The sequence below is a fragment of the Puntigrus tetrazona genome, chromosome 21, assembly GCF_018831695.1.
Source record: "Puntigrus tetrazona isolate hp1 chromosome 21, ASM1883169v1, whole genome shotgun sequence".
NCBI lineage: Eukaryota > Metazoa > Chordata > Actinopteri > Cypriniformes > Cyprinidae > Puntigrus > Puntigrus tetrazona.
The window spans coordinates 10,756,119-10,768,372 of NC_056719.1; the positions used below are offsets into that span (position 1 = coordinate 10,756,119).

General features: G+C 38.3%; 1 protein-coding gene across 1 annotated transcript; it reads right to left on the bottom strand.

The window, feature by feature from the left end:
* Positions 1–1,199: 1,199 nt before the first annotated feature.
* On the bottom strand, positions 1,200–9,664 carry adra1ba (adrenoceptor alpha 1Ba). Its single transcript, XM_043220808.1, has 2 exons — positions 8,194–9,664; positions 1,200–4,554 (listed from the first exon to the last, which is right to left on the bottom strand). Exons 1-2 carry the CDS (start codon positions 9,119–9,121, stop codon positions 4,004–4,006), a joined length of 1,479 nt encoding a protein of 492 aa, XP_043076743.1. The 5' UTR covers positions 9,122–9,664; the 3' UTR covers positions 1,200–4,003.
* Between the last annotated feature and the right edge of the window lie 2,590 nt (positions 9,665–12,254).

The window sequence follows — 12,254 nt, forward strand, 5'->3', positions numbered from 1 at the left end:
CATATTGTTTTAAAAACATTTTGTGCTTAAAGAAAACTAAAATGACAACTTATTCAATAGTTGTATATATATATATATATATATATATATATATATATATATATATATATATATATATATATATATATATACTATATATATATATATATATATATATATATATATGTGCATTCCTCTATTTGCAGAATGTATACTTTGGGCTTCTGTGATTCTGTCATTTAGCAGATTTTTTTAATCCATTCAGCCAATCTCTTTGTCTGATGATAGCACTTCTAGCATAATTTAGCATAGATCATTAATTCCAGTTAGTCCAGTACAATTGCCAGACCCTGAGATCCGCTGAATGGATACAAAAACGGTAAAACTCAACTTATAACTCTGTGGGAGTTGGAGAATGAACCTATTTCCAAAAAAGGGGGCGTCCCTTTATTAAAGTAATAATTTTTCCTTTCTTTGTGCACAAAAAGTGTTCTCGTAGCTTAACATGTACAGTTCAATCACTGATGTCAAATAAACCATTTTAACAATGTCTTTACTGCCTTTCTGGGCCTTGAACATTTTAGGAGCGTTGCTGTCTATGCAGCATCAGAAAGCTCTCAAATTTCCTTAAAAATATCTTTATTTGTGTTCCAAAGATGAACAACAGTCTTGCGGGTTTGGAATTATACGAGGGGAAGTAATAATAATCACAGAATTTACCTGAGACCAACCAAAATGTAGATAAGTGCGTTTCTTTATCAGAACAGATTTTAATACATTTATCATCATATCATTTTCTCACTAGTGGAAAGTGAATGGGTGCCATCAGAATGAGAGCCCAAACAGCTGATAAAATCATCACAAAAATCCACAAGTGATCCGCATGTATATAAAAGAATTAGGAAAACTTGAAGTTTCAGAATTTATCCAAAAAATAATAAAATCACCATAAAAAAACTAATCTGAGTAATAGGAGATATGGCGAGTTCTACACAAACATGAATGTCTAATTATGAAACGGTTTTAAATTATGATCAGCTTGGATATTGAATTACATGTAAACGTTTTGTCCATTTTCTAAACAGAAATGGAAAAGGACTTGTAGTATATAAAAACCCTAATACACATCCCTAAATATATTATCACCTCAAATCACGCATGTCAAGTGGACACTTTTAAAGACTTTTTAATAAAACACAGATAACAAGGACCTTCACAAATGAAATTTATTTCTTCATTATGCACTTGTCTCAAGAGAAAATAAAATAAGTCTTTATATACTACAGCACACACTATAACACTAAATATAGAGAGACAACTTTTATATGGTCCACTTAGTAAAGATGTACAGTTGTGAATGTGAAAAACACATCAGAAGAAATGCACACATCCTTCGTTTTCCGACGTTTTCCCTTGAAAAATATCCGGCTGCACAAAACAAATCGAGGCTGAAATAAACCCAAAGTGAACAATATTTTCCTTTTATATCCACTGAATGGAGCATTAAATATAGAACCAGTGACCACATTTTCTTATTAAGTAAGAAGTCTTGTTGTATAACACATTTACACCTTGAAAGAATCCAATTTGCTGGTTCAGAGCGCACACAATATGTTGGTTTGTGCCTTAAACTGTTCGGTCAGATGTTAGCTTTTCATGCCACCCATCCATTTGTTAAAAAGTGTGCTGTGAGGACCCAAAACCAAAATGAGTTTAGACGTCTGACGTCTTCAACACCCTCACCTTTTGAGCCGGAAACCGCAAGGCGTCGCGGATTTACCTCTACCTGTGAATCTAACAGGATAATCTCGACCAGTCCAGTAAGCATTATTATGAAACCGACACAACCTGAATAATAACATGAAGATCAAAAGAGAAATAAATAAATGAAGTGAAAAGACCAGTGAGCAAGTCATACTGAGTTTTTGTCAGCGCTGCCCACAGCTGTGCACGGAAGTCCAGGTGCAGAGCTGATCCCTTTATTCATGCAAAAGTTACTACAGTCATAACCACTATAGTCAAACAGGCCAAATATAGACTCTTTACGATCTACAAATTTGAAAGAGTATGTACACAATAATAAACACGTACCGATGTAGTGATATTGGTATTCGAAATAACCTCAGATTTCAATACGCCTTTTTTCACAGACTGCGATGTTGCATTTCTGCAATAATTAACATTGTAAATTTGTAAAGTTCTGTCATAGTTCTGCCTTAAATGAATCACCCTCGTGTCGTTCCAAACCCTGTTAGATCTCCGTTCATCTTCGTAAGACAAATGAAGATATTTCTGATGAATTCTCAGAGCTCTCTAACCCTCCCATAAACAGTAATGGAGGTAAATCATCATCGGTAAAGTAATCCATCTGACATCAGGGGTTCAACAGTAATTTTGTGCGCAAAGAAAATAAAGACATCAACTTTCAGTTCGAGGAGAGACAAATTGTTGAATAAAGTTATTGGGGTTTTTTGTTTGCGCACAAGTATTCTATTAGTTTTGTGAAAAACTACGGTTGATTTTACAGAGATGTCCTTACTGTGTTTCTAGACCTCGATCGTGGCAATTACATTACCGTTTATGGAGGGTCAGAGTTCATCCAAAATAGCTTGACTTGAACGGAGGTCTAACAGGTTTGGATCGATATGAGGGAACAATTTTCATTCTTGGGGTGAACTATCCCTTTAAGAAAAATTTAGTAAACGCTGCTATATAGCTTTATAGAGTGCGCCAGTCAGGTTCCAGAAGTAAAAACCCCATTTATTTTGTTAAATTGTTTAATTTTACAACTTTAAAGACAGACTTTACGAGGTTGTTAATCAATGGTACATGCTGACGTTGAAGCCATCAGCCATCTTTTGTTTTTTTTTTGACATGCTTGACATTAAATTCCTGATGAAAACCTACATTACATACTGCAAAAACAACCCCTTCTGTCTCTCACATCCTCTCTGTATTTGGTAATAAACAAAATATATCGTTTGTGTTTATAAGCTATAATCAGCATTACAGGGATAGTTCACTGAAAATACCTTCATCTCATCCTCATGCCATTACAATCCCATAAGACCTTCGTTCATCTTCAGGAACACAAATCAAGATGTGATAATATCATACACAATTTACATACGTCATTCTGTCCAAAAAGACGCTATATGCGGAGGACACTAATTGTATTGTATTCTCGTACTGATGATGCCTGGGAATGTTTCGGTTTCATTGCTATGGTCAGAGAGCGCTCAGATTTCTTTAAAAATATCTTAATTTGTGTTCTGAAGATGTATGAACGTCTTACGTTTCTGGAACAGCATGAGGGTGAGTAATGACAGAATTTTCATTTTTGGACGCAAAAATGAAAAGCTCCATTGTTTCCCAATACTTCGCGGCATTGTTTCGCTCGCCGAGGCTATTATTAGTCTTGCGCAATTTACGCTTTTGCTGTAAGTCAAAGTCTGTAAGGCTGTGACTCACCTCATAGCTGGTTTGTTTGGTTTATGCTCATAACTTTTTAAAACTCTCTATGGGAAAATGGAAGCAAAAACGCTTCTGGAACCATGGCAGTGGGAACGGTTTCACATGACAAACGCAGTCAAATTTCTTTTCAAACTCGTTCTTTCTCTTTTTACCGCCTCCATCATGAATCTTGCTTGTGAAAGTGAGGCCGTTGCAGTGTAAGATTTTTAGCTATGTCAGTTGATTTGTATATAGCACTGTTTTTGTTTCTTAGTTTAATATGCAGATTAAATAATATCAACTCGAATGGATATTTCATATCCATTTATTTACTTGCTTGTTTGCGTCTGTGCCCTAATCACCTGTTCGGGGTTTATTTTGTGATAATTACCATCTGACTGTGCGTTATTTCTTACATAGCAACTGCGACTCTCAAATTAAACATGAGAATGTTAATGTGCGTTATAAGATGCCCGCTGTATTTCACGTCAAGGATATTATATCAGATCCATCCCGGAAAGAATTGAGAGACTGAGAAATCACTGGCATGAAAGTCACTATCCACGTAAATCTAGATTGTAGTCTCAGGCGTGTGTCTAGATATCGGCCCGATCTCTCGCTTCCCATTCTGTCCATTGGCATTCTGGGACCCACTGGAGAACAGCAAAGCCATCCTGTTAGTTTTGCAAGGACTTGTCGCCCTAGAGCTGGATCTCATCTTGCCGGGAAAAGGGCTCCCTGATAGGGAGGAAGAGGAAGAGGATGTACACTGGCCCCAGCCCGGAAGAAGGCCGGATGCAGGACGAGAGTCCACAACTCTGCTGAATAACGTTGGGCTGGGTTGCATTAGGGCCAGGGTCTGCTGACTGCCATTCATGCAAATGGAGCTGGTGTCCGTGTAGACCTGGCTGGCCGAGCCCGTCTGGACGCGGTAGTTGTACGCTCTCCAGCCCTGTTGTTTCCTCTGCTGACACTGGCAGCGTAAGATCCGAATAAAGGCTTGCTTGAACTCACGGCTGTAACAGGGGTAAATGATGGGGTTCAGGCAGCTGTTGAAGTAGCCCAGCCAGAAGATCACTTTGAAGAACGTTTCAGGAGGGCGTAAACTGGTGTTAAACGACCCTAAAAATTGGAGATGTAAAAACATATTTTTGTAAACAATCTGCATGCGCGATGCTTTTTCATCTTTCACCAGTAGATGGCAGAATTTATCAACTCACTTGCAAAATATTGAAATAAAGAGTCAAAGCAATTAAGATCGTTCGAAGTCGTTTTCATCTTAATGACATTAAACATATTTTCCCCAAGTTCTAAGTAATGTGAACAGATAATTTACTCAAGTGTGTCTCATTAGTCTCATCACTAACCGTACAAAACATACTTTTATTTCCTTAAAATCATCACAAATTAAAGGCAGTATAATAGAAAACTTATTTTTCTTTTTTTTTGCAGTTTGGCGATGAGTCACATTAGCTTTCATTAAAATGTGTCACAAACATTTTTCTTTGCTTTACACTAATTAAAAGCGGATGTTTTATGCATTTTTAAAATGCAAGTGGGATGACAAGATTACTTGCCATTTAAGTGTGTCACAAAGACAAATACATCTCTATATAAAACTGATATAAATCTATATATAATATATAAACAGCATTAAATAAAATGTTTATAGTAATAAAAATTAAATTTCAAAAATACAATCCTTACTTCTGTGTTTCAGCACTGGGATGGAGTATGATCGATATAGGTTCTTGAAAAAAACATTATATCTGTCATATTTCTAAGCCTCTAATTCAACTTTAAGTCCGTCACAGTCTTAAAAATGTTTTTTTGAACAGTGCACTTCTTTACAGTGCACATTGTTGGCTTTTATTAAAATGGTCATCTTAAGTTTTTAAATTCCGAAATCTATGTTTTATGAGGAAGATTTATAGTGCTTTTATGACTGTAGTCCAGCTTAAATCAACCGTCTATTTAAAGACGCAAGCCAGAAAATCCAACTCTTCTACAGAGCTCCCATTTTCTAACTGGAAGTCTTTCTTAGGTTTATATTCCCCTGGTCTCCACAACATTAAAAAAGGTCACACAGATCCATCATGCTTTTCCAGACTCCGACTGTAGCTTATCTCCACTCATGAGTTTACTAACTCACTCTTCCCTGAGGAATTTAACGCTTTTTCACTCGGCTTCAAATGCATGATGTCCAGTCCATACCCTTTTTTTTTTTTTGCTCTGATCTTACTAATGAGACGAAATCTTTTCCTCTTTTAATCTGAAAGCTTCAAAGTTTATGTATGCAATGTACTTTCAATAATTCCTCTAACAGGAAAAGGATGGATGACTGAAGTGAGTGATTTGGTCTAATTCTCTATTGTACGTATCAGAGCAGAGCCGGATAAGACTTGGGTTCATTACCACACTTCAAGAAGAGCCACAGGTGTGAGGCCTCTGTCTCCGCCAGTAAGTGAATTATTCCATTACATTAAGACGTTCTCGCCTCTTTCCTCTCTAAATCACGTCACTCGGATATCTCTCAGCCAGAACAGCTATAAATGAAGACAATCTACGCTATAAGAAGTCAACAAACAATCTAGAAATAACCTTGTTCCTTTCGAACAACTGGTTTCTGTTCTGTCGTCAAGCTGACATTTAGAGAAATCTCGCAGCTTTGTTATTTAGTTGTTTAGTTCATCCGTGATTAAATAAAAATCTGCCAAAAATAGTTTCAACTGCCCTGAGAAGAGAAAGCACATTGCTTGATGGATAAACTCTCATGCGGCCTGGTGGCAAAGTGGCCATTGATTTTTCAGTTATCTGTATTCAATCTGCATCCAGTCGACCAAACGATAATTAATTATAACATCAAGTGGGTAGATTATTGTTTGCAGCATTTTAAGCTCAATCAACACTCAACAAATCAATCTTGGAAATAAAACATATAATAGACGTCGTGATTAAAAATGGAAAAGTTAAAACGAGTCCAATTTTTGATGCAATGCATCCAGAAATGACAATCTTCTCATGCACACCAGTTCGTTCTAATATTCGTAACATGGCATATGAAAACAAAGGCTACTCAAAGAAGGGAAGTTAACTCCTCAAGGTCAAACACATGGAATATATTTTCCTTCTAAGTATTTCCTCACTCATTTGCAGGGAAAACATATCAGCCCATCTGCTAATGTGACCCTTTAGAAGGTCACTGGGAGCTGAACCTCTGGGTCGTGAAGTGAATATAGGAGGGTGATTCAATTTTGACCAGATTTTTCTGTAGTGGGAAAAGTACCTCTCCTATATTCCCACACCTCATCAGAAATCTCTGGGTTCGGATAGGGAGTGAGCCTGGGAATGAGAGAGCTCTGAAGACATTGGCATCTCCAGTGCATTCCACCAGGAGACCTCAGCGAGCTTCAGGGACCGGCTCTGCAGTGACTCATCCATCGCTGAATTAAATGACCGCACATCAGGTTAACTTTACAGACGTTGCTTTGCGATTCAAAACAACACATGAGCGACGGCTTCATAGCGAAATACAATCTAATGTAGGGTCTTCGCAATGAACTTTCTGCATCTGTTCCACTGGCTCTCATCCAAGACAGTACTTGAAACTGATCTTTTCACTAGCAAACGTATTGAACTTTCTGAGATGTATTTGAGTAACAATGAGAGGGCTGAGCTTGGTATCACAAACAGAACATGAATTTAACAACGAAGCGTTCAAGCTGAAGACATGCAGTTTTTCCTGGCAACAGGATCACATTCTAAAGTGTCAGAAATGGCACTATCTTGACATTCAATCTTTAAAATTACTGTTATGATTATTTTAAACAATGCCAACAGCGACGTCACCGTGCAACTGTTCATTCAACTGTAACAGTCTTGCATGTTTTAGTAGTAACTACTGAACTAAAATAAACTATAAAAATGCTAATATAAAAAAAAAATATGGACATTCTACTGTTAATCATCCACCTCAGGAACGGCTGTAATTGGCAATAAATTCCACATGCTGCTACAAATATTTATAAAAATCGAATTATTGTGGTAGTGTCACATGGGTTTGTGTTTCAATTATCCAACAAGGTTGAACTTTATTTCTTAACATAGGCTAATGAAATAATGGGGCAGCTGAATAGATTGTGGGGACTAACTTATGCAACAAAAAATACATTTTAAATGTTTAGAGTGGGACAGATTTAGGCTTATGTTTTCTGTAATTTATGAACCACATATCTAATTTCTAGCTGCTCTATATGATGGGTCAAGATGGGCCGCCAGATAAAGGAGATCTTGTTTACCCCAATGGACTACTAAAAGCCATGTATAAAACAGTTTTGTTTTGCTTTCATAAGGAAAAAGACTAATTTGACAAAATTCACATTTTCTTCCCTTTTTTTACTTTGTTGCACATAAAGTGCAGCAAGCATATTTACTATGAACTTTAAAATATTTGGGGGGGGAAACGGTTTGAAGTTTAAGGAAACATTTTAAAGCAGCGCCTGTCATGTCCAAATTTAAGTTACAGCTACTTAGTTTTGATACTTTCACAGAAACCCACAGGCTAAAAGTATACCTTTTATTTATAGCTAGGCCCATTATCCATCACGAATTAAAATTCGGTTTACAGGACATCTCAAATAAATGAAACACTGAACTGTAACAACGAAAAATGAAATGTGTTATGAAGTGAAATGATCTGTTGACAGTGGGACCTAAAAGGTCGCGTTTTGTTGGTTGAAATGAATAAACCGTCGTACGTACCGATGGGTAAAGCGAGGAAGAATGGTAACCAGCACAGGATAAACATGCCCACAACGACACCGAGCGTTTTAGCCGCTTTCTTTTCTCTAGAAAACTTGAGCAATTTGACTGTCAGCGAGCTCCTCATGTGGCCTTTGCTGCAGTCATCCTGCGTCTGAGAGCCTTTGTAATGAATCCGGAGCGTCAACTCGTTGGAGTCCATGTGCTCCTTCATCACTCCAGCCTCGAGGTTTTTAGTGGTTCTTTTGGCAACAACGTACACGCGGCAGTACATGGCCAGAATCACCGCCAAAGGGATGTAGAAGGAGCCCAGCGAGGAGAAGAGCGCGTAAAACGGCTCTTCTGTGATGAGGCACACGGTGTCGTCCTCCGAAGGGGGCTCTTTCCACCCGAGCAGAGGTCCTATGGAGATGACAAACGCGAGAACCCAAACCCCCAGCATGGCCAAGAGCGCCCTTTTCTCGGTCACGATGCTCGGGTACTGCAGCGGGTAACGCACCCCGATGTAGCGGTCTATGGAGATAACGCACAGGCTCATGATGGACGCGGTGCAGCACAGCACATCCACCGCAGCCCAGATGTCACAGAAAATCCTCCCGAACACCCAGTAGTTGAGAATTTCACGCGTGGCGGACACCGGCAGGACAGTTGTGCTCAGCAACAGGTCCGCCATGGCTAAATTGATGATGAAGTAGTTGGTCGGGATGCGCAGGTGCCTGTTGCACACAACGGAGAGAATAACGAGAATGTTGCCCACGATAGCAAACACAATAAAAGCGCCCAGAACCATGCCCAGTGGAAGCGCGCGTCTGAGACTGAACGAGCTCGGATCGGTCCCGTTACCGGCGGAGCTCGAATTGGAGACGTCGGACGGTTCGGAGGAAGCATTGCTCAAGAAGTTCACGGCATGATCTGTATCAGAACTCATCTTGCCTCTGCAGTGCCTCCATACCAAAGTAAGAGCTGCGTTCACCGCCAAATGCGCAAATTGTTCATTCTTTATGGCAACAAAAAAAAAGGAAAAGAAAAGAAAAAAAAGACAAATTCAAAGGATCCGTAAGCTCCGTTGCGCAACAAGTGCAAAATAGGAAAAGTCCATAACTGTAAGCGTCGCTTAAAGTCCAGTTGGAGATGTGCGTAACTTGGCTGGCGGAGTTCTCCGCAGTGTCTCTCCCGGTGTTCCCGGCTGGTCTGCCTCTGACCACTCCTGCGTTCTCCAAACCCCCTCCCCTATGGAGCTCCATACAGGCAGTCACGGAGAGACCTCGCAAAGCGGAATCTTTACGGCCTCTGAACCTCTACACCTATGGCAAGCCGTTGTAACCTTTATTTACCAAAATCTACCAGTATCTGCTTGTTTTTCCGTAACCAGTAATCTAACTGTAACTTACTCTCACACATTGTATCTCTATTTTAAGTTACACGTATTTAGGTCTATAGTAATAACAGTAAGTACAGTAAGTTAAGTATAAATGCATGCAACAAACCCTAACCCTTATCCTATAGTAAGCACATACTGGCTATTATTATTCAGTAATTAATAACACATTAAAAGAAAGTGTAACACACTATACTATAATTTAGCCATTTACAAATTGCAAATGCTAATATTACTATTGAGATAATGTTGGATACACTTTATTTTACTACGTGTACTTATATGGTTAGGGATAGGGTTGTTTGCACCTTATTATGCAGAATTAATTGTAATTGCATGTAAAGTGTAACACTTTATTTTAAGGTGTCCTTGGAATACATTTTATATGTGCTTACTTTTATAATAACAATAGATTATGCAAGTTAACCTAAGCCAAACCCTAACCATATAGTAAGTACATGTAGTTCATTGTATAATTACACTGTAACAAGAAGACCTTAAAATAAAGTGCTACTGAAATGTTAGTTTCAGAAACAGGCAAAATAATCCAATAAATGCATACTAGTATATAAATGAAATACATCTTTACGGTTACACATATTAATTAGCATACTTATTAGCATGCATATTGCTAGAATATTAGCCATTTATTAGTGCTAATTAAGCACATATTAATGTATTATTCCTATCCAATACCTAAACTTAACAAATACCTTGCTAACTATTAATAAGCTCAATCTTAAGATTATTCTAAAGTGTTACCAAAATACGAATCAGTGCCAGCAATAATTCAAATAGATTTTAGTCGAAAGTCAAAACTGTAGTCAATTGTACAAATGTGCGATTTGTTACCAAAAGCTTTTTTACACAAATAATTTAATATATACAAATAATTATAATTTTAATAGTTACTTCAGAGACTGAAAATGACGCTAGCTACTTTCTAGTAATCTAAATTTAGTACTACTAAAAATAGATGTACTGTAGTTTATTTTAAAGAATAAAATGTTGCTCGTCATATACACCTGTTTAGCCATCGAGCTGACAGATATAAATTATAATAAATCAGTCACTTGAGCTTCACAGTCTGCTGTCAGGTAATGCAATACAATGTCAGCTGGAAAGCACGCCGATGGACATACCAACCGCGCTATTCTTAGGATCATTTGCGATTTAAAATATGGAAAACTTGCAAACAATATCAAGGTTGTTGATGCACGGTGGTGTCTAGATGCCCATTTCAGTCTCACAAGGACTGCGCAGTTATACAATACCGATCAGTCACACATGCCATATGTCCACAAGTTTCTAAAAACATTTATTTTTAGCTCTTAAGTAGCGCTTTTGGTCCTAAAACACATTTTTTAATGAAGCGCACAAATGAACCGCAGAAAGCACAAAGTCATTCACTGGCAACAGTCTCCATGCTGTGCCTTCTTTAAAGACTGCCATGAACGTCCGAATATTTCTGCAAATCATCTGTAATTTTATAAACTAGCCACAAACTCAATCTTTTCGCAAATGCCAGCCAAACGGGAATATACTTTGACAGTGATGAAGTGCTTAATGCCTTTCGCCAAAAAAACAAAAACAGAAAACAGATAACTCACACAGATGGATGAAAACCCCCAGAAGTCGACTAATTTATACAGGAATCGAAGTAAATTACAGCTTGCGAGAGCCGCGAAAGAGGAAACAAGCCTGCTGTCGTGCAAGATATCCTCATTGTGCTGAAATTAAATAAGCCTTTCTATTAAAAATTCAGAGAATAGGCTCCGAGAGAGTTTAGAGAAGCACAAAAGTGGGCCTAAACCTTTAGGATCATTCGTTACAAAGCGATACAGGCACAGCAGAAAGATTAAGGGGTCTTTAACTGCACTCCCACCGGAGGCTAACGGGAAACAGCGGAGCATGTGACGTGAAGGGGAAAGTTATATCCTTTGTGGACGGGTCGGTAGGTGATGGCACAGAACGTATGGCTGATGCTTTTTAACCCACAAGCCAGTGCTGAGCTCAGGAGAAACAGCAGCCAGACCGCCGCGTGACCAGTGCAATAAATACACACGCATGCACACCACGGCACCGTATAGCTTTTGAAACCCGTCCAACTATTAGCTCAAACACACTCCAAGTGAATTAAGGCGATTACATTTAATACCGTCGCCGCTTTGGATGATGAATTGCAGAAGGTAATGTGAAGTGAAAGGTGAGATTTAAAGGCAAGAAAATGCTGAGCTGTCAGCCGCAGCATAGCATCTTCTCCCAGTCTAACGGCAGAGTGACAGCATATATATTTCCATATTGGACAGAAAGCGTAAGGATAAGCACATGTATTGAATTAAGCATTGCTTTTAAAACAATGAACCAAAATATTCACTGTTTGGTGAAAAGATAATAAAAAAAAGAACAGAAGAGCTAGAGGTGCTTTGCAATTCTATGCAGCGCACATAATTAAGTGGGTATAATAAAGCATGGGAAGGAAGTGTAATTAGTAGGCATCCTGTGAAGCTGTAATATCACAGATGTTAAATTGTTTTGTTCATCTTCCATAAGGTTGAAAAACACTTTTGTCTATAAAATGGGCTTATTAAAATTCATGTTGAATAGTCTATACCGGTGGCACTGATTTCGTTGAATTGGACAGCAAATAGCATCCGGCAAACACCAAATATAGCGAGCGCTG

Bases quoted from the DNA above. Each gene is read 5' to 3' on its own strand.
- adra1ba (XM_043220808.1), bottom strand. From the start codon at position 9,121: ATGAGTTCTGATACAGATCATGCCGTGAACTTCTTGAGCAATGCTTCC. The intron at 4,555-8,193 runs GTACGTACGACG...TCCAATTTTTAG, and splicing joins CTTCCTCGCTTTACCCATCG to GGTCGTTTAACACCAGTTTA.